The sequence below is a fragment of the Neomonachus schauinslandi genome, chromosome 7 (genome assembly GCF_002201575.2).
Source record: "Neomonachus schauinslandi chromosome 7, ASM220157v2, whole genome shotgun sequence".
Classification (NCBI taxonomy): domain Eukaryota; kingdom Metazoa; phylum Chordata; class Mammalia; order Carnivora; family Phocidae; genus Neomonachus; species Neomonachus schauinslandi.
This window is the reverse complement of record NC_058409.1, coordinates 56,243,289-56,267,485: the sequence shown is the minus strand read 5'-3', so window position 1 is coordinate 56,267,485 and position 24,197 is coordinate 56,243,289. Positions and strand designations below refer to the sequence as shown.

Sequence of the window (24,197 nt, the reverse complement as noted above, 5' to 3'; positions counted from 1 at the left end):
AAATTGTTCAGGTTAATTAGATATAAGTTGTAAAGTTGGTACAAACAGGGAAAATGTAGGATTCTCTTTTTCCTAATTGTTTTTAACCATTATGTAATTACCTGTTCTCTATTTGGAGATGTTAAGAAGACAGAATTTACCAGAAGGGTATAATGCCTCACAACATTTGTAACAGTGTGACTTTTTAAAAACAAAAATTACCTTTCTAAAATGAAACAAGATGAAACCAGAGAGGGAGACAAACCATAAGAGACTCTTAATCTCTGGAAACAAACTGAGGGTTGCTGGAGTGGAGGTGGATTGAGAGGCATGGGGTGGCTGGGTGACGGACATTAGGGAGGGTATGTGCTATGGTGAGTGCTGTGAATTGTGTAAGACGGATGAATCACAGACCTGTACCCCTGAAACAAATAATACGTTATATGTTAATAAAGAAAAAATTACCTTTCTATTAAATGCCTAGTCTTTATTAAATTAATCCTTTTTCTTTGTGTTTTACAATGTTACTCTCTTTTTTCTACTGTAGCTTGAAATTTTGACAAACTTGGCAAATGAAGCCAACATATCAACTCTTCTCCGAGAATTTCAGGTTTGTATGCAGTGCTGATTATAAAATAACTTCTAAAACATTTGTTTAGTTTACAGTCAAATATACATCTTCCTCAATTTACAAATAGGTAATTAAGTAAAACAGTGATTTGGGACAAGATTGAGAACTAAGAAATTTATAAATTTTCATGAATAAACATTAAGTACAAATTTAAAATTTAAGGGAAATGAAATAATAGTCCCTTTCATGTTTTCATAGAATTTGAAAGACTGGGTTATAACTTTTTTTTTTTTAATTATGTTACTGGTAAGGATTCCATGTCTATGTGCTGTCATCATCACTAGTCCATTCCATACTCTGCATTCATGAAAGTGGCTTCACTTCTTACCTAGTTAATCTTGTTTAATTGACCTGTTACTCTTTTAGATAGTTTCCTCTTAGCTTTATGTATTTTTGGTCTAAAATTGCTTCTGTCATGATGTTTTTATCATTGTTTTTGTTTTGTGTTGTTGTCCTTTTTAAAACCATTAATGCTTAAGGATGAGGTGCCTTCCAGCTACACACCCTTAAAAAATATTATTCAAAAATTATCTCATGGATATATGCCCTTTAAGATGGAGGGGTCAGCTCTGGAGACTTTGTGGTAGAGGGTATGAATTTTGTACCTCATCAGCAGTTTTCTTAGTAAAAACATACCACATGCTATACACAAATCACAGTTTTTGTTAACTCCCAACTTTTACAGATTTTATTTATTTTGTTGCTATAATCCTCCCTTATACCCATATTAAATTTCATTTTAGCTAAATAGATACTGTGTTTTTTTTTAACTGTGTGATCTTATACTTTTAACAGGAGTAGTAGAATGTTATAGCATGTCCATAATTTATAATTTTATAACTGGATTGCTGTACTGTCATGCTGTGTATTTTTCTAGAAGAATTCCTTGTAAAATTAGGATGTTTTGGGGTGCTGGGTGGCTCAGTTGGTTAAGCATCCAACTCTTGATTTTGGCTAAGGTCATGATTTCAGGGTTGTGAGATGGAGACCCATTTTAGGCTCTGCACTGGGTGTGGAGCCTGCTTAAGATTCTTTCTCTCCTTCTCCCTCTGCCCCACCTCCGCAAAGTAAATAAATACTTTTAAAAAATTAGGATGTTTTGGATACCCAGTCATCTTATATTTATATATGCCAGAAAATAGGGCATCTCAAGTTTTTATCCAGTAATCCATAGCTATAGAACATTGCTTGGATTTGATTTTTACTTCATTTTTATAAGTTTGCTTTTATTTTTTTTTTAAGTTTTAAATTTTTGTCTCTGTTTGTGTTTGTTCTTTTTCTTATTGTAGGTAATCTGTTTGGGTGTCCTTTTGGTATCAACTTCCTGCTTAGGTCAGATTTACTGGGGGATGTAGGCAGTGAATCTCCGGCAATTTTATGGCATTGTGTAGTTATACAGAGGTGACACATTGGACCTATTTCAAAATATTGGTGATCTAGCCATTTCAATTAGTATCAGAATTTTTTTTTATTGTTATGTTATGTTGATTACCATACATTACATCATTAGTTTTTGATGTAGTGTTCCATGATTCATTGTTTGCGAGTATCAGAATTTTTAATAAGGTCCATCCTTTAGTTAGACTTTCTAATACAGTCTTTCTTAATCCACTTTTATCACTGTCAATATTTATACCTCACTTTTGTGGTTTATGAGTTAGGTTTATAGGTATGTACAGCTTACTTATAATAACTTTTTGAGTAAAATAGAGAATTTTTCTAAAGACATATTTTTTCTAATTGAGGAAATTAGGTCATCAACTGAGAAGTGGTTTAAATACAATTGATCTTTCCTAGATGGAACTAAGAGAATTTCTGTAATTTATTTCTTCAGTATTTAATCCTGTTCTTGGTACTGTTTTCACAAAATTTGTATGGTTTTAGATATTCTTAGATTTTCTCTTCCATTTGTCATTTTGGCACCATTTAAATGTACATCCTTTTTGGCATGTTAAATAACCATAGTGTTAATTTTACATTAAGTATGTCTCATTTGAGGTTGGGAATCTTTTTAAAAATTTCAGTCGAGGGATGCTTGGCTGGCTCAGTCAGTAGAGCATGTGACGCTTGATTTCAAGGTCGTGAGTTCAAGCCCCACATTGGGAATAAAGCTTACTTAAAAATAAATAAATAATAAACAAATAAATAAAAATTCAGTTGAAAATGGGATTTTAAATTTTGTTTGCATATATTATATAAATATAAATATGCATATTTAAAGTATACTTATTTCTGTAAACAAAAGTTCAGTTTTTAAATTAGGAAAGTTATAATCAAAGTGAAATTCTTTAGGGCTATATTAAACTTTGTAAAGATCCTTTAACTTTCTGTTGTTAAATCAATGATTTCTTTTTAAGTTTAATAAATACATAGTTTACAGTATGTTTTTAAAACATTCTTTTAAAGAAAATCTATTTCGAAAGTATGGTAATTTGTTACAAACTGAATTTTTTTAAAGTCTTTATTGATATACTGCTCATTGTAGCTATATAGTTTTACTACCATTCAGATACCATTTTGAAAATGTTTGTCATTAGTATATTTGTCCTTTTCCTCCTCTTCTCCCAACTTTAGATTTAGTGTCTCTGAAAAAGCAACCCTTTTTTTCATAGATTCACAGATGCTGCTGGTTAAATGAACTGAAACCTCCAAAGAGAGAGTTCTCATCATCTCTTTCAACCTTGCACTTAAACTAATTGCTGTCTTTGGGTGACTGCTCCCCACTATCTGTTTTGGAGTCACAAGCCTCTGTGGCCACAGGTGAATGAACCTGGCTTGAAAATGTGCTTCTTCTATAGGCACATTCTTTAAGTAAAAAAACAAAATTAAATTAAGCTAAGTCATCAGTTGGACCTATTGTGCATATAAATGAGAATATTATATATTATCAAATTTGTATTTTTGATAAAGCTTAATATATCTTTTTGTTCACTTGATGGTACCAAAGTATAAACTAATTGAAATATTTTTTTAGACCTATGTGAAAAGCCAGGATAAACAATTCGCAGCAGCCACTATTCAAACTATAGGCAGATGTGCAACCAACATCTCAGAAGTCACTGATACATGCCTCAATGGCCTGGTATGTCTGTTGTCCAACAGAGATGGTAAGTTGACAGTTTCATTTTATTTTCAAGTAATTTATCATTTGAGTATTCTTGGCATGATCTTCAAATTGTAACATTTTTTAACATTGCATTTTAGTGTTTCCTATATGTCAGTAGCATGGTCATGATGAGAGTAGCATTTTATCCTTGAAATACAAAGACACACACACTTTTGAGTTGTTTTAGTAAATTAGATAATAAACTTCCAAACAGTATTTCCTAAATAGAACTAAGAAAGTGTAATTTGTTTATTTCTTCACAGTTTAATCACCTTCATTATACCCTTTCCACAAAGGTTCTATTTTACTGCTTTTAGTGACATGTAAGTCATGTATAATATTGGTTCACCTGCAGAGGGTGCTAAAAGCAGGCAAATGACTATAACATGGAGAAGTAGCTAGATCAAAAAAGTATGTTTATTATGTACCTTCAGAGTTTTTTTTTTCAGAAACTCATCTAATAATTTTATATTCAATATTAAACTCAATTTAAAAGTCATCAGTTTGCAACAGCTTTGTGTTTTTAAGCCAAACAACATCTAAACGTTTTGTAAAACTGGATAGGTGATAACCGGTGAAATGCATAATCTAGATTTCATACTGTTCTGTGGTAAAGTGTCAGTTATTTCTATGGTATGGCTTTAGAATAAGTAAAACCATTTGGAGAAAGATCAGTATTAGTCAACTTTCACCTTTATAATAATTTATGTAGAAGATTTTTGTTATAATTATATATTTGATTAAAACATATTTTTAGGAAAAGCTCAATAATCTATGTAAAATTATTGAAATGATTTATGGAATTCTAAGTATAATTATGTCATATTTAGACATAAGCATATAGGACATAGCAAACATAAGTTGAAACATAAGAAAATTGATTATATTCTATTTATATTATTATTTGTATTTTCACTACACTAACGCTCTTATCCCTAATTATCAATTCCCAAATGTAGATCTCTTTAGAAAATTATACCATTGTGATAACTACTTCTAATGAAAAAACTAAAACAAAATTTAGCCCAATTAAGAGTGATTTTTTTTTTTTGATTTTATTTATTAGAGAGAGAATGAGAGAGAGAGAACACATGAGAGGGGATAGGGTCAGAGGGCAAAGCAGACTCCCTGCTGAGCAGGGAGCCCGATGCGGGACTCGATCCAGGGACTCCAGGATCATGACCTGAGCCGAAGGCAGTCGCTTAACCAACTGAGCCACCCAGGCGCCCCAAGAGTGATTTTTTTATTGTGAACATAAAATTATAAACTTTAATCCTGTAAACTCAAGATAATATGATGGAAGAACATTTTTCTACATGCAGTATTAAAACTAAGGGGCAACAAAAATTATCAAGGAAATAGGTTTTTTTTTAAAAAAGTATTTGACTGTAGAAGGTAACTAGAGGAGATTAGGATGCTAAATGTTATTCATTTTACCTGTTTCTACTTTTCATCCTTTTTGTCTCTATTTCCTTGTCACACTTTAAAATGTGAGTTGAAAAACATGTTTTATTTCCTGTATCTTAATAATGACTTTCTATTCAATTATATATGACACATTTCTTGGGAAAATATTTCCAGAACATTAAAGATTATGAACCAAGATTTACCAGGGTAATTATTCTTTTAAAATTTTATTACATACAAAAAGTACTACAATTAGAATACTCACTAGTTCTTTTAAATACAAAATATATTCAGGGTTTCTGAAGTTTAGTTTTTGATCTTTTTTCGCATGTGAAAATTTCAAGTTGTAGATTTTAAAGGAATTATCTCTACTTTTATAATGTATTAATTTCTTGAAAAATATTTTTTTATTGACTTTGATTTAAAAGATAAATATTCTACCCCAGTAGCACTTTGAAGGGAAGAATAGATTGTTTTGTAATTAGGTGATGGGAGATTAATATAATCTGTATTCACTCTTAAAAGTAGGAAGATTTACTAATTTAAACTCTGATATTTTGATGTTTAGGCTTTTGTTTTTGGTAAATCAAAACCGTCGTTATAACAGTGGCTTTTTTTCCTGCAGTTTGAATACTTAGAAACTTAAATTGTATTGTCCAGATTTGGGTTGCATAATCATCACTAGCCTATAGTCTCTGATTCTTTAATTCTTTTTCATATGAGTTATACTTTTGTAGTTTGGAAACCTCATTAAAAGTAGTAAAACAAATAAGGAGAATATTTATATTAAAATCAGTAGCATTAAAGAAGGTAATAATATTTTTAACTTTAAAATGGTCAATCCTGACAACAACATAGCTCCTTTCTTCCATTAAAAGATCTGCTCTGGGCTCCTGGGTGGCTCAGTTGGTTAAGCGACTGCCTTCGGCTCAGGTCATGATCCTGGAGTCCCTGGATCGAGTCCCGCATCTGGCTCCCTGCTCAGCAGGGAGCCTGCTTCTGCCTCTGACCCTCCCCCCTCTCATGTGCTCTCTCTCTCTCATTCTCTCTGTCTCAAATAAAAAAATAAAAAAAAATCTTTAAAAAAATAAAAAAGATCTGCTCTTAGGAATAGGTATCTAGAATGAGGCCTCAGTTTCTTTAGAATCTTCCTGTAGGATCTTTTAAAGCTCTAAGGATCTGTGATTCTTGATTTTATGTCAATACAAATATCTGGTCATCTGTTCAGATAATGTATCTTAAAACCTTAGGGGCAGCATTTAGGCTCCATTGTTTTTTACATATATTTAACACATTGTTTTTAGACCTGTGGTTTTTTTGTTTTTTGGATTTTTTTTAAGTGTTATTGACTTCTCCCTTCTTGACATGGAGAGGACTTTTCTAGGCAGACTTGAAGCTTGCCTAAAATAGTTCAATATCACTATCTGAGATTAATTTGACAAAATTTTCAAGGACCTTTATGAGAAATCTGCATTTCATTTGGCTTAGCATAATTTAATTCTCTAAGGTAATTTACTTCAGGTAACAGATTAGCAAAATTTGCTTGTCTGAATAACCTTACCATCTACTGTAAACTAAAAGGATTGGGGCAGAGGACTATTTTTTGTTTCGTTTAGTTTTATATAATTCAGTAAACATTTATTGAGAACTTGAATATGTTGGGGTATTTAGTAAATGTTGAGTAGATGAATAAGATACTCATCCAGCCTATAAAAGGTTCCTGCCTTTACAGAGTTAACAGCCTAATGAAGAGAGAAGTAATATAAAACAAGTGTATTATAGTTTTTCTGTGTGTTGACCACTTACTCTGTTGGGAGCTATCTGCTTGCATGCAGAACTAGACTACCTATGTTTGAATGTTAATGTTACCTTGAATAAATTACACAATCTCCCTGTGCTTCAGATTCTTCATTTGCAAAATGAGGGTAATAGTAGACTGTAGTAACCTTGAAGACATATGCTAAGTGAAATAAATCTGCCACAGAAAGCCAAATACTGAATGATTCCACTTGTGTGAAATATCTAAAATAGTCAAATTCATAGAATCAGAGAGAGTAGAATAGCAGTAGCCAGGGGTGGTGGAAAAGGGAAATAGGGAATTACTAAACAGCAAAAATAATGTTTCACTTAAGTTGAATAAACTCTAAAGATTTGCTGTGCAACATTGTACCTGTAATCAACAATAATGTATTGTAACTAAAGTTTGGTATGAGGGTAGATCTCATGTTAAGTGTTCTTACCAAAATAAACTTAAACTGAAAAAAGTAGTAGGCTGTATTTCTTTGAGTAAGGACCCTTAAGTTTTATTAAGTACAAGGAGGAAGCTAGGAAAGGTCCAGAACACAGGATCATTTTGTGCTTCTGGTAGAGCAGCACCACAGTCCTGTGGTCTTTGAAAAACAGGAGATAGCATAAAGGAAAAGTAGGGTGGAATTATGTGAAGGGATGAGAGGGACTTGGGGTAAGCAGGATAATGACCCCTGCCAAAGAAGTCCAGTTTCTTATGCCCAGAACCTGTGAATATGCTACCTTCCATGGCAGAAGGGACTTTGCAGATGTGATTAAGATTCTTGAGATGGAGATCAAAAGGGTCCTTTTAAGGGAAGGAGAGATGTCAAGAAAGTCAGATGTCGGAAGCAGAGATTGGAGCGATGCCATTGCTAGATTGGGGCCTTGAGCCAAGCAATGTGGACAACCTGTAGAAGTTGGGAAAGGCAAAGAATGGATTTTCTCCTAGAACTTCCATAGAGAGGTAGCCCTATTGACATCTTGCTTTTAGCCCCATAAGGTCTAAACTGTTAACTTCTGACTCTAGAACTGTAAGATGCTGAATTTATGTTGTTTTAAGCCACTAAGTTGTGGTAATTTATAACAACAATAGGAAAGTAATATAGCATCAAAGGATAAATGATGCCAAATATATTTTTCAACTATAGCTGATGCTGCCTCTCCATGTGTATAATTATACAATATTTTTTTCTTGGTCTAGTTTTACAATAATATATTTTAAAAATAAAAAATTTTATACTATGGATTCTTAAAACCACACTTACCATATTTTACTTTGCATAGTAATTACTTTTAATTTTTCTCACTGGAATATAGGTTTGGCAAAGTCAGGATCTTAATCTTTGTTTTCATCAAAGCTCAAAGCAGTGGTCTTTATATAAGTAATAGCTGTACCTCTTAACTTAGAATTTAGAGATGAAATGGTACATTCTGAATTCTGGACAAAGTCATATAATGCTAGTACATTTCTCTCTCTTCATCTTTAAAATAATGAGAATACGGTACCTACCATATGTTACTATAGAAGAGAAAGAAATATTTATCATGTCATAAACTAAAGCATGGTATAACCATCAATTTATCATTCTACTGGAGAAAGAGATAGTTTGAAACACGTATGTTTAATAATGATTAAAATGATAAAAATTTTACTTGTATTCTTAAAGGGAGCTAGATAAGAAAATATACTTCAGAGAAAAGAATAATAACACAAGTCATGGTATTTCCAGTATAATATTAAAATAATACTTTGTAGTGTATGCCAGGAGAATCTCTAATGTCCAGGAAGGCCTATTAATAAAAAAATGTCAAAATAGTAAGTAGAGGTATTGTAGACTTATTTATTTGGCATCAGTAGCATTAATAATTGTTTATATAAGATTCATTCCATAAGTTTAGGTGCTCTGGCTAATTGGATTACAGTTCTCTGATGGTGCCACCAAAAATGTAACTCTGGACCAGTGATTAGCTACTTCAGTGTGATAACTCAATCTCAGAATCCCAGTTTCAGGATCTGCTTCCTTGGAGCCACTCCCAGGACCAGTTATTATATTAGTTAGGGCCCTGGCAAGAACAGATGGCACACTTAAAAGGGATGATTGAAGATAATTTAATGAAGGAACTATTTATAAGATGTGGGCAGGATTAAGAGAAATCAAGAAGGTATGATATAACATCCTGGGGCTAATAGGCTAGTGACCATGGGAAGCCCCTTTATCATATCTAGAATTGAAAGGAAGGGGTGTGAGGAGTGGGAGCATTTACCAGACTCAGCAGGCGAGAGCCATTCAGAAGAACTGAAACTATCAGTAGAGGAATGCACACACTGCCAGGGAGACCTGGCAGTAGAGCCATCTAGGGTAGCAAGTAGTCTGTCCTCCTGCCCCTTGATCTCCTGCTGGGGCTTCCTATCAGCTAACCATAGCTGGAAGCCAGGAACAAGAGAGTTTGGTTGATGCAATCTGTAGAGGTCAGCCTCTAAGGGCACAGAATGAGTCAGGAAAGGTAGAGAGTGGATTCAGTGGACAAATGGAGACAATCCAGCACATAAGCCCACTCTTTCTGGCTCTGAAGTCAGTGCTATTTCTATAGTAACACCTTTCTTAGGACTAATGATCCTCAGTACTGTTTTCTGAACATATCACTTAAGGAAATTTTTGGTTTTAGTTTGCTGTTTTCTTTAGAATTGGAAAAAAAGTTATTTAGGTTGTAGGTGTTTGATTACCACTATGTAATTGATAGAAACCAAAGAACCATATGGTAACTATTTGATTACCACTATATGGTAGGAATCAAATATTTGAAAGCTATAGTTAAAATCTAACCTCACGTTGCTTTTCTGACTCAAAGAGGCAGATGTTGGAAGGGGATATCAGAAGCTAGGGGGCAACAACACAAGTTAGAAATTAAAGTATACGCCTCTGCTTAAGACAGTGTTCACCCCCAAAGTTTGGAAATATACTCGTGATTATAGTTTTCACCTAGTTATTTGAGACATATAGAATATTTTGCTAACTTAAATTCATATTTTACCAAGGATATTGCATTTGAATTGCATTATGCATATTTAATATGAATAATCTCTCTTTTTCAGAAATAGTTGTTGCTGAAAGTGTGGTTGTTATTAAGAAATTACTGCAAATGCAACCTGTACAACATGGTGAAATTATTAAACATATGGCTAAACTCTTGGACAGTATAACTGTAAGTACCAATTAAGAGATCTTTCTGAATTTAACTGGATTTTAGTCAATAAATTATAGTGTTGTGGAAATAAATGGACATCTTAAAATATAGTGGCTAAGAGAGCTTAACTGTCTGGATTCACATCCTGGTTCTAAGATTTTACACTGTTGTGGAAGGGATTATAAATCTGAAAAAGGGGAAGGATGCAATAAATGCTGCAGTGTTAGATTGGAAATGGAGATATCAGTGTGAACTTCATGGGTTTATAAATTCTAGATGCGTGTGTGTATGTAAATGCATGTGTGTGTGTGTGTCTATAGACATTTATGTGTATACATGTGAATGTGTATGTTGAGTATACAAACATCTATTTCTTTGAGAGGGTCTGCATGCAATAATGCCCAATACAAATGAACACACCTAGTGCCTAGATTTTGTTTTGTTTTGTTTTTAATTGAGGTATATAATTTTATACCATAAAGTGTACTCATATAATTTTGCAGTTTTTTGTATATTCATAAGGTTGTGCAACCATCACTACTGTGTAATTCCAGTACGTTTTCATCATTCCAATAAAAGAATCCCATGGCTCAAACTGATCCTCCCTTTACTCCAGCCCTTGTCAGCTACTAATCTCCTTTGTCTCTGTGGATTTGCTTATTTTGGACATTTCATATAAATGGAATCATACATCAAATGGCCTTTTGTGTCTGGCTTCTTTAACTTAGCATGTTTTCAAGGTTTGTGCATGTTCTAGAATGTAGTACTGCATTCCTTTTTTGGTAGACCTTGGTTTTTAAATTTCATTCACCCCTTGAAGGAACCAGGGCTGCTTAGAGAAATGGCTGATTTTAGAACTAGGGCAAGGAAAGAACAAGATGATCTTGGAACATCTTGTTGGGCAAAAATAGCAAGGAAATGCTCACAGAATGATAGAGACGTGTCAAAAAGACACAAAAACCAGCTTGAAGGGGCAACCGCTGGCCACTTTGGAAAACAAAATAAATTATAGTAAAAGGATTATGGCCTATTGAATAGAGTAAGAATCTGTTGAGGCCACACTGGAATGAATGAATGAATGGATGAATGAATGAATGAGAAAGGGAAGCTCTTTCTTACAATGCAAAACTAGTAAATGTGGAAGGAATGATGGAATTAGAATATCACCACTTGCAAGCCATCACAATAATAATAGATTGAAGTAAGAATCATTAACAAATGGTAAAAAGTAGGGGGTGAAAGTTTGAGTAGTCATAGGATATTTGTACAGTTTCAAAGTATATCCTCATAAGATACTTAATTACAAAGCATAAATTAATGACTTTTGACTTTTACAATAGGAGAAACCTTGCAGATGTTACCTGAACCAAATGAACATAGTTTACATTGCCAGCAATGGGATTAAACACCTTCTGATATAATATAGTGAATAGAAGTTAGCATCAGGTCTGTTGAATTTTTGCCAAAAGTGAATGACTTGAATATAATCAAGAAACAAGAGACAAACCCAAATGAGAGTATACTACAAAATAACTGGTTTGTACTCTTTAAAAATGCCAGTATCATGAAATGTAAAGAAAAACTCAGGAACTTTTTCCCATTAAGAGAGTTTAAAAGGATAGGACAACTCTATGCACCACATATTTTTATATTTTCTTTTGCTATAAAGGATTTGGTAGGATTTGGTAGGGATAATTGGTAAAATCTCACTAAAATCTGTAGATTAGGTAATAGTATTGGTTCAGTATTTAAATTCCTAATTTTAAAATCATTTTACTGTAGCAATACAAGAGCATTCCTTTTATTACAAAGTTTGCAATGAAGTATTTTGATGTTTAAGGATAAGTCTACAACTTTCCTCAATTTAGAGAACAGTATTTGTGTATATATAGAAAACTAAAGCAAATGTAGTAAAGTGATGACATATGAGGAATCTGGGTGAAGAGTATTCAGAAGTTCTTTTTATTCTTCCAGCTTTTCTATAAATCTGAAATTGTGTTTAAAAAATTAAATTAAAAAATATTAATCTTTGTCCCACCACTTACCCGCTTTGTGCTTTTACATTAAAATCTCCATACTTTTCCCATCTTAAAATGGTGATAGTAAAAAAAAAAAAAAGCAAAAACAAAAAAACCCTGATATTTTGTACATATTACATTAGTTAATATATATAGTGCTCTTAAGAATATTTCCTGGCACATAGTGGTACTATGTCTCCTGTCATTATTATTTAGGTCCTATTTCATTCCCTTTTTCTAATTATATTTCCTGTTTTCAGACTCCTCAGTCTGTGTCAGTCTGATTTTGACTCCTTACCACTCCACTAACACTGACTTTTCCAGGGTGATTGACTGTCTTCTTATTAAACACAGTGGGTAATTTGCTGTTGATGTCTTTCATGATCTTTTGTTAGCATTTGACTTCACATACTCCTTCTTCCCTTTTGAAACATTCTCCATGGCTTCTTTCTGGTTTTTCCTCAAACTCTTTTCCATTGTGTTTGCCCTTCACTATGTCCCTTCAATGTTGATTAAAGTTTTTTTTTTTTTCATTGTTGGTTAAAGTTTAAAACTAATGTTCTATAACTAATAGGGTTATAGTTTAGGGGGGAAATATATTATTTCTTCTTTGAAGATGGGGTAACTACGTACACTCTGCGTCTGTTCAGAGGGATTATATTTGTGTGGTTTAAGGCAAGGTTTGGAGCTGCATCAGGACCAATATTTAATATCTCTGGTGGCAAAATTTTCTTTCCCTTGGGGTGTTAGTAAAGTTTGCAGGGCAGTTATATGTGTATCTTAAAGCTTAGAATAAGACTCACAGGAGTCTGTTAGCATCTGAGCTCCCACCAAATCAATCACTAGAGTTCCTTTGTCTTTATATCTACTCTTATTATTGATTCTAATTATCAAAGCCAGGACCTCTCAGAGACTGTGTATGAGAGGTGTAGGTATTAAGAGAGTAAATTTGGTATTAGCAGACTTAGGAAGCTTAAACTCATACCAACTGTCTTTCCTGACCACAGTGGTATGAAGTTGGAAATCAACAATAAGAGGAATGTGAAAAGGTGTACAAATAGGGTTGTTAAAGAGGAAATTAAAAGAAAAGAATTATCTTGAAATAAGTGAAAATGAAAACACAACATATCAAATATTATGGTATGCAACAAAAGCAGTTTTGAGAGGAAAATTTATAGCAATAAACACACATATTAAGAAATTTAGAAAGATCTCAAAAAATGACCTAACCTTACATCTCAAAGAATTAGATTTAATTAAAACCCGAACCCAGCAGGAGGAGGAAAATAAGAAGGATCACAGCAGAAATAAATGAAATAGAGACCAGAAAAATAATAGAAAAGATCAATAAAACTAAGAGCTGGTTCTTTGAAAAGATAAGCAAAACTGACAAACCTCTAGCTAGACTAAGGGAAAGAAAGAATAAATAAATAAAATTAGAAATGAAAGAGGAGACATTACAATTGATACTACAGAAATATATAGAATTATAAGAGACTACTATAAACAATTATATGCCAACAAATTACATAATCTAGAAGAAATGGATGCCATTTCTAGAAACACACAGCCTACCAAGAGTAGAATTCTACCAAACATTTAAAGAATTAACACCAGCCCTCCTCAAACTCTTCCAAAATAATGAGCAGGAGGGAATACTTCCAAACCCATTCTACAAGACCAGCATTACTTTGGTACCAAAAGCAAATAGGATACCATAAGAAAAAAAAAAACTGTAGACCAATATCCCTGATGAATATAGATGGAAAAAATTTCAGCAAAATATTAGCAAACTGAATTGAAGAACAATTTAAAAGGATTATACACCATGACCAAATGGGATTTTTCCTTAGGATGCAAAGATGGTTCACTCTACACAAATCAGTAAAATCAGTACATCACTTTAATAAGATGAAAGACAAAAATCACATGATTATCTGAATAGAGTCAGGAAAAAGCATTTGACAAAATACAACATCTTTTCATGATAAAAACCTTAACAAATTGGTTGTAGAAGGAACATACCTCAACATAATAAGGAACATTTATGACATACCTACAGCTAACATTATACTCAGTGGGAAAAAATAGAAAACGTTTCCCCTGAGATCAGGAGCAATGCAAGGATATGATATAGGCTGATACGATTCTATATGTAGAAAATCCCAAGAGTTAGTCAAAACACTGTTGGAATTAATCAGTGATTTCAGTTATGAGGCGTGATACAAAATTAACATAGAGACATCAGTTACATTCCTTTACAGGAAATGAAGCATCTGAGAAAGAAAGAAAACCATCCCCTTCACGATAGCATCAAAACAATAAAATGGGTAGGAATAAATTTCAACAAGAAAGTGAAAGATCTGTATAATGTAAAGACAACCCACATTCATGAATGAGAAGGATTAATATTGTTAAAATGGCCATACTACTTAAAGCCATCTACAGATTTAATGTAATCCCCATCAAAATACAAAAGGCATTCTTTACAGAAACAGAAGAAACAATCCTAAAATTTGTGTGGAACCACAAAAGAGACCGAGTAGCCAAAAAAACCTGACAAAAAAATAACAAATCCAGAGGTATCACACACCCTGATTTGAACTGTACTGCAAAGCCATAGTAATAAAGGCAATATGGTATTGGCACAAAAATAGACATAAAGACCAATGGAACCGAATAGAGAGCCTGGAATTAAACCCTGGCATATATAGTCAACTAATACTCAGCAGGGGAGTCAAGAATACCTAATGGGGAAAGGATAGTCTCTTCAACAGTGGTGCTGGGAAAACTGGAGAAACACATGCAGAACAATGAAGTTGGAAAACTGTCTCACTCCACTCACAAAAATTAACTCAGAATGGGTCAAAGACGTAAATATAAGACCTGATACCATAAAACTCGTAAAAGAAAACATAGGGTATTTCCCGTTCATTGATACTGGTCTTGGCAATAACTTTTTGGGCATGACATCAAAACCACAAACAACGAAAGAAAAAATTAGCAGATGGAACTACATCAAACTCCAGATCTTCTGCACAGCAAAAGAAGCAATTAACAAGGGGTGCCTAGGGGCGCCTGGGTGGCTCAGTTGGTTAAGCAACTGCCTTTGGCTCAGGTCATGATCCTGGAGTCCCAGGATCGAGTCCCGCATCGGGCTCCCTGCTCAGCAGGGAGTCTGCTTCTCCCGCTCCTGCTCCCCCCTCTTGTGCTCTGTCTCTAAAATAAATAAATAAAATCTTTAAAAAAAAAAAAAGGGGGTGCCTTGGTGGGGGGGAAAAAAGGAACAACTAACAAAATGAAAAGACCTACAGAATGAGAGAAAATTTTGCAAATCATATATTGGTTAAGGGATTAATATCCAAAAAAGGAACACAGTCAATTCAATAACAAAAAACCTGGTATGTTTAAAAAATGGACAGAAGAACTCAATAGACATTTTTGCTAAAAGGACCTCAAAATGACCAACAGACATTGAAAAGATGCTCAGCATCACTAATCATCAGAGAAATGCAAATCAAAACCACAATGAGGTATCACTTCACACCTGTTAGAATGGCTATCATCAGAAAGACAAGAGATGACAGGTGCTGATGAAGATGTGGTGAAAATGAACCCCTTATATATTGTTGGTGGGAATTTCCATCAGTCCAACCACAATAACAATATGGAAAAAATTAAAATTATATTTACTATACAGTCCCCCAATTCTGGGTATATACTCAAAGGAAATGAAAATAGAATGTCAGTGAGATATTTGCACTCTCGTGTTTATCACAGCATTATTCACAATAGCCAAGATAAGGAAACAAACCAAAGGCTCATCAGTGGATGAATGGATAAAAAAAGTGTCATACATACACGCAATAAAATATTGTTTAGCCATGAGAACGGAGGGTACCTTGCCATTTGCAACAACATGGATAGACTTTGAGCATATTATGCTAAGTGAGATAAGTCAGGAAAACAAATACTGTACGATACTACTTACATGTGGAATCTAAAAGAGTTAAACCTATAAAAAAACAGAGTAAAATGATGGTTTCCAGTAGATGGAGGGTGGGTAAGAGAGATGGTGTTTAAGGGTACAAACTTGTAATGAGTAGTAAACAAGTCATAGAGATTTAATGCACAGTGTAATGAATATAGACAATAATGTACTATAATTACATAATGTAATATTAGTACATCAGCAACCATTATACTATATAAATATCAAAATAACAGACTGTGTACCCTAAACTTACACAGTGTTACATGTCAGATTTATTCAGTAAAAAGAAAAGTAAGATTGGAAACCAGATCACTTGGGTTCATATTTTGTCTCTACCTTTTACTGGCTTTGAACTTATGCAAGTGACTTGACTTCTCTGTGCTCCAGTTTTCTCATCTGTAAAATGGGAACAGTAGTACTAATAACTTCACAGATCTATTTTGAGAAATCAGGAAATCAGTGTGCTTAGTAGAACAGTGCTTAGTGTAAGCTATTATGATCATGGTTATAGTTAATGTGTTTGAGGAAGACAAACCTGATAAGGCTTAAATTTAGTATGCTTTATTGTGGCCCCTTTTATATTTTACTTTATTTAACACAACTTCTATAATGCTTATATGCCAGGTACTACTCTAATCACCTTAAAAATATAAATCATTAATTTTAATAACAACTTTGCAAGGTAAGTTCTTTTAGTATTCCCATTTTACATATGAGAAAACTGAAGCACAGAGAGGTTAAGTAACTTGCCCAATGTCACATAGCTAGTAAGTCTGCTTTCTTAACCAATGTATCATGCTTTTATCTCTTTTCATTTCTAGTGTCTGTATTTGTATTCAATTCCTTGCCTACTCACTGACCTGGCCGTGATTTTATTATTGTTTCCTTTTGACAAATTGGGCACTAGATTGATATGGTCCATGTTTGCCCAAATGTGAAACAGATGTTTAACATTATTTGTCAGTGATCTGTTGATGGGAGATGAGAGAACTTTTTCCTTAGGGCCTTGAGATGAACATCCAGCATCTCTGTGTAACAAGCATCAAATTTCAGATATTTCAGTCATTGTAAGAACCACAGATATTCCTACACATATTTAAATACCTTTTAGGGAGGTGATACATCCCTCTAGTAAGAACCACTTTTCTAACTAACAACTAATGAACAAAAGCAGGAAACTCTAGATAGGAGAAGACAAAGAATAAAGATACATACATGTGTGGGGCGCCTGGGTGGCTCAGTTGGTTAAGCGGCTGCCTTTGGCTCAGGTCATGATCCTGGAATCCCGGGATCGAGTCCCGCATAGGGCTCCCTGCTCAGCGGGGAGTCTGCTTCTCCCTCTGACCCTCCCCCGTCTCATGCTCTCTCTCTCTCTCTCTCTCTATCTCATTCTCTCTTTCAAATAAATTAATAAAAAAAAAATCTTTAAAAAAAAAGATACATACATGTGTATAAATGTATATACATACGTGTGTATATATATACACACACCCCCACATATATACACACATAAAATTAAATTTATAAGAATAGACTAAGAATGTCTAACAAAAATGCTAATTGAGAACTCTTGATGAAGAATGCACAAAACAAGGGAAAATCTAATAGGAACTAAAAATATGGACAATCTTAGAAAACCAGGGGTAGGATGAGATTGGGGCAGAAAGTGTTCTGAAGGTCTCATGGAAGGAAGAAACTGGAGGGAAGTGAAATTATCTTAATATTTTTGTCTTGAGTTAAAAAGTAGTAAGGTGAAAATAGATTATGTTGGGGATGAAAACAGTGTATTTTGGTGGGGGAAATAGTTATACCTTGTTCATAAGGAATGGTAGAGAAATGTATGTCTGATTTTGAGAAGGAAAAAGGAATATGGAAGTCTATATTCCTAAACATCTTGTGCAGAATTTAGTTAGAACTTGTGCTAGGTAAACTTCTGGTCTTGTTAGAAAGAGAGGCAACTACAAGAAATAATTTCAGATGAATGTAGTTGCTTACAGAACCTCTGTGAATGAGACTGTATATCAACAGACATGAGACTGTCTTGGAAGAAAGATTTTTTTGTATTTGACTGTATCCTTTTCTGGGGCTAGAGGACATTTTTTTATTGTATTGACTTTATTTACAACAGTTGTTGGAATATTAGCTGAGAAAATACTTTCTTATAGATCTATATAGCAAAGCCTGTTTTTTGTTTTGTTTTTGTCAGAAGATAATTGTTAGTACAATATGGAAGTATGATAGGAATTTCAAAATCAGAGGGGAAAAAGGGAAACAAATGTAAGATAAATAATAAATTTTTTAAAATAATTAAGATGGAAGGGCAAAAATCCAAGTATATCCTACCCTAAATATGCATGGACTTAATTCTCTCATTAAAAGACTAACTTTCAAATTGGAGTGAGAAACAAAAGCTAGCCATTTATAATTATAACACTAATCAAAGTGATAAAGATTGAAAAAAGATAGGAAAACAGATATTAAGTGAAGATAAATAAGAAAGTGAGATTTAAAATTAATTAAAAGCAGTAAGAAGGCCACCTAGGTGACTCAGTCAGGTGTCTGCCTTTGGCCCAGGTCATGATCCTGGAGTCCTGGGATCAAACCCTGCATCGGGCTCTCTGCTCATCAGGGAGTCTGCTTGCCCCTCCCCCTGCTCTCTCTCTCTCTCAAAATAAATAAATAAAATCTTTTTTTAAAAAAGGCAGTAAGATGAAAAAGAACATTATAAAATGAAAAAAGACCAATTTACAAAGAAACTGAGAGGTATAAACCTATATGCACACAAAAATATGGCAAACAAATATATAAAGGAAAAATCTATTAGAAATGCAAGGAGAGGGCACCTGGGTGGCTCAGTCTGTTAAGCGTCTGCCTTCGGCTCAGGTCATGATCCCAGTGTCCTGGGATCGAGCCCTGCATAGGGCTCCCTGCTCAGTGGGGAGCCTGCCTCTCCCTCTTCTGCTCCCCCTGCTTGTTCTCTCTGTCTGTCAAATAAATGGATAAATAAAATCTTTAAAAAAAAAAAATGCAAGGAGAAATTGGTGGGTGACTTTAATATGCTTCTCTCATTTTAGATATACCCAGCAGATTTTAAGATATAGACATAAATACAAAGAGTAATTAAATAATAGAATAAATACTTGATTCTGTACTATAGGTAAAATTTTATATTTCTTGAACAGATAATACCCACTTTTATGGGTGTATTCATAGAACATTTACAAAAAATCAGGAATGTACTTGGACATAAAGAAAACTTAAAGATTTTATGTTTTTTAACCATAAGCAATAAAATTAGAATTAAATAATTTGAAAGGGTGCCAGATCAGTTTTGAAGTAAGAAATATACTTTTAGGTGAAAGAAGGTTTAAAAGAAAAAAATACAAGCTTTATATAAAATATAGGAAAATGCTTTATTCTAAAATGTGTGGGATGTGGCTAAAGTGGTTACTGCTACCAATTTTTAACGTAGAGACCAGAAATAAAAGGATTTGAGAAGAAATTTGAAAAAGAACGTAGTGAAACAAAGCATAAAGTCTAAAAGGGATCAAAGTTAATTGTGTAAAATAGAATACCAAAAAAAGATTGTTGAAATTGATAAATGCATCTTTAATCTCCTTTGGAAAGCCAATAAAGTAGAAAAACCGTTATTTTTTTTTTTAAGATTTATTTATTAGAGAGTGCCTGAGTGTGCAAGTCGGGGGAGAGGGCAGAGGGAGAGGATGAGAGAGAGAAGCAGACTGACTGCTGAGTGTGGGGCCACCACGAGGCTGGATCCCACAACCTTGAGACCATGACCTGAGCCAAAATCAAGAGTGGGACCTTTAACCGACTGAGTCACCAGGCATAGGTGCCCCATCCCTCCTGATTTTGGTAAGGTAAAGAGAGAAAGCAAAAGTGAACAAATTGGGCACTTGATTCAAAGGGAGATTCAGATAATTACAAGAAAACTATATGTAGGTATGTAGCAAAAATTTGAAATTTTGGAGAATTAAAAGGTGATGAGTTACTGTTTACTTAATGTATCTGAGGAAGTTGAAGTGCTTGAAGTGGGACAAGGAAGAACAATGCAAGATAGTTTGTGATGCACAATCCTAAAAACGATTAGGAATTGGAGGTACAAGTTACTCCAGAAGAAGGTGATGAGGGATATAACTGACAGAAAGGGGAGTGACTGAATCCCTAGAATCCGTTTCCTCCAAATATTCAAGAGAGCTATTTACTTAAGAGTAATAGACATGTGGAAAAGGAAACAGGCCTTTTTATTCTGACCAAGCACTTGAGGACTCTTAAATGTGGGTAAGTGATTGATTCTAAAATGGGAAGCTAAGCCCTTGAGCCTTAAATGAGACCTTTTTTTCCTGAATCTCTGTATATTTCACCCTATATCCAAGGGTAGTATCTTAAACCAGTGCTGTTTAGAAAGAGCCAATCTAGGGGCACCTGGGTGGCTCAGTTGTTAAGCGCCTGCCTTCGGCTCAGGTCGTGATCCCAGGGTCCTGGGATTGAGCCCCGCATCGGGCTCCCTGCTCGGCGGGAAGCCTGCTTCTCCCTCTCCCACTCCCCCTGCCTGTGTTCCCTCTCTCGCCGTGTCTCTCTCTGTCAAATAAATAAATAAAATCTTTAAAAAAAAAAAAAAAAAAAAAAAGAAAGAGCCAATCTGGACAGTGTCAGAGGACAAGAGGACACTTCAGCATGTTTTCTCTTGTGCTTAAGCTGCTTTATCAGGGTAGAATCCTGGGCTCATCTACCCTCCAGGAGGGGTAACAAAAATGATAGCCAGATCTCTTTCCACTCTGGCCATCTTATCCATAGAACAAGAGATCTAAGGAGGTGGGGAAATGCCCCACATGCATGCATGCAGGAATTGTCAAGAGAAAGGCCTAGACCTCTTCTGAAAAGGCTGGCTCTTGGAAAATCTGCAGAAGGCCATAAAGGAGCCATTGTACACTATGGCAGAAGAACTGGGCCAAAGGAGTAATCCTTCATTTGATTAATGAGTAAATGAGGCCTACTGATGTAAAGTTATTTGTCTCCATGATATACATGGTCAATCTAGGACCAGAACCAGTCTTCTTGCCTTGCTGGCTGGTATTTTTCCTAGTATAGCACACTCATTTTGTCTCTGTCTAGTGGCCATGGTGAACTCTGGATTCCAACTTGGACTTCCAGTCTTGGTTCCACCACCGACAAGCTGTAAGATGTCGGGCAAGTTTCTTAACCCCTTTGTGCCCCAGTTTCCTCATATATCAAATGGGAATAATGGTAGAGCCTACTTTCTCAGGACTTTGTGTTATATAATAGACTGAGAAAACAGGTAAAGTCTTAAAACAGTGCCAGGCATATCGTAAGAACTCAGTAGAGGTTGGCTATGTAATTTTTTTAAAAAAGGAACTTAGAATTTTTTGTATTCAAGATTTTGATTCCATTTGTTATTTATGAAGTGGCATAGTTGTAAATATGAGAACTAAAATTTAAATTAATTCTACTTTTTAAATTCAAATTGAATAAGATATATCTGTGTTGGTAGTACAGTCAACTTATATGTTTTGATTGTGAATATTTTATCCTTTGGACTATACTTCATGTGTAGTAAAGACCTCTTTTAAAGCAAAGTTTTTCCAGAATAAAATGCATGCTACATGAAGATTGCTCTACCAGAGTTTCATATAATGTTTTATGGGACAGGTAAGGATTTATTATCATAAGAGAATAATTAAAGGATGTTATTTTGTGAAGACTACTGAGTAATATTAAAATAGTATTTTATGTACTCCTTGCCCTGGTGCCCCATTGAATGCCTGCCTTTTCATAAGGTAACTACCCTTGCCCTGTGGCCCCAACTTAATTCATGCTAAAGTGTTAATGCATATTGAGTCCAGATACAGAATATTGGATCTGATTAGCTAGTTGTATGCAGTTGGTTTAGATGTTGACTGATTTTGCCTTTGACAAATTTAAATAAATAAAATTGATGTTGTTGCAGGATTTATTTTACACTGTTGCATTGTGCAGTGGCTAGTGTTGAAACACAATAGCTTTTACATTGAACTGCTTACAGAGTGATCTATAAAATCTTCCTAGGTGTCTTTCTGTAACTGCTGTGGTCAGCTAGGAATCATATGTTTTTGCAGGCAAGTTAATGGGTTAAAAGACAATGGAAACTGCCTTCTTGTAGAAGGTTTAAAAAGTGCACTTAAAACCACTTGATCAGGGCATTTAGAATAAAGAATCAAAGTCATTTACAATTCAGCTTGTCTTTGAAAATATTGAAAAGCAGAGGTTCATAATAAAAGTATGTCTTATACATATGTATGTTATTTGTATATGTGCATTATTAGTTTGGTTTTAGTTCAGTGGTCCTCTTTATTCTGTGATTGAAAAGACCATGGAGAACAAAAAGTGACTAATTTTCTGATTTGCTCTTTTTTCATTTGCTTTAAATCTTTGAAAGAGTGAAACTATGAATCATAGTATCAGTAGTGTACAAATGGGAGTCTTGTAACTTAATTGGGAAAGAAAGGTAGGGCTGGAATCTGAAAATCTTGATTCTGGTTGCAGCCAAACACAAAAACACTGGGTTTGTTGGTTTCCTAAGCTTTTTAATAAATTGCCATCATCAAGAATTTGGTATAAATACATTTTATATTGATATTATTTCTTGTGGAGAAGTTTTCTGAAGTTTTTTATATGTTTACTTGGAAATTTTATTACCTCAGTTCTAGAATCTCTGAATATCACCCTATTCTCCACCACCACCATCTTGAGATTTTCATTGTGAGCATTAGAATTTATTGATTTTCATTTTTTTCTCAAAGAGTTGTATTTTAAATGTATGCATTATGAATGTTTAGAGTGTTTAAATATTGTTATTTTAATCTTAGTATATTAATGAGTAGGAATATAAACAATAAACAATCTCTTAAAACTTTTTGAGATTGTCTTCTTAATTGCAAAAAAAGAATTATAACTCTGTTACCAGAAGAAAATTACTTAAAGTAGGATCATACGTTGGAATATGTCCTAGAATTCTAAATTTTATACCAGTAGTATATAATAAAATATTTAAGAAAAGTAAATCTAGCATAACCAAAATCTGAAGTTGTGCATATATTCTTATTTAGAGGTACCTTTCATGAAGGCAGGCAACTTGAATTGCTTCATACTAGAAAATTTAATGTACCACTCAATTACTATTCTTTAGCCCAATTTAAAATAATAGATTGGGAGTAAGGTTTTAATGCAGTGTAACCTTTGGAACATTAGAAATAACCTCTTTCTTTCCACAATCAGTGTACAGTAAGGATATCAGTTTTATCATACTTCATGTATACACTTATAATAACATTATTATACAATTATTTATACTTAGTAAACTTATTACATGAATACAGTGATTTCTTTTACTAAACTTACTCTAATATTAATTTAAAGATAATGCTATTGTCATAATATTTGAAAATATATACTTTGATTTTAAAGCTTTCAGATGACCTCATTTTGCTTCTGGTGAAACACCCAACTTAGGAGTGTCTTAATAATTTTATACTATTTCATAAAATGGGTGTTGTGAAAGAATTTGAGGTGGTGGATATTGTGATAAAATTTTAGCTGTGCAGAGGTCCTTATTCTCACTTTCTTCTTTAATAGTTATGCCCTGCCTGTACAGCTGTGAAACAGTAGTGAAAATATTAGGACTTTATCTGAGGAATTGGAAAGGATTTCATAAAAAGACTATTATCTCTTCTTGTGATGCTACCTCCTAGTGATAGTCTTTGGCTTTTTCATTTATTATAAAAAGGAGATTTTCTATAGTAGGTGAAAATGTTCACAAAAACTAATTTACATACCCCTTCAAATCTCTTTTGGAGTAAGAGAGGATACAAATAAATAGTAATAAAACTAATTTGCATACTCTAAAATGTTGGTCTTAATGGTGCTGATGGAAGGTTTCCAATTTGTAGCAAAGCAATTTTTTAAAAAAACAAATTATATTGAAATGTACTTTATTAAAAAAATATAATGCCAAAATAGAGTATTGGACGGATTTATCTTATCCCTATTTCTTTTGTTGATGACCAAATAATA

The 24,197-nt window shown here is 33.8% G+C and overlaps 1 protein-coding gene across 1 annotated transcript in view; it reads left to right on the top strand.

The window, feature by feature from the left end:
• AP3B1 (adaptor related protein complex 3 subunit beta 1) overlaps positions 1 to 24,197 on the top strand; it is a 260,264-nt gene that overhangs the window by 118,064 nt on the left and 118,003 nt on the right. The window contains exons 12-14 of the mRNA XM_044916930.1: positions 527 to 589; positions 3,585 to 3,717; positions 10,006 to 10,115. Coding sequence (XP_044772865.1) covers positions 527 to 589; positions 3,585 to 3,717; positions 10,006 to 10,115 — 306 coding nt within the window. The remainder of the gene's footprint in view (positions 1 to 526; positions 590 to 3,584; positions 3,718 to 10,005; positions 10,116 to 24,197) is intronic.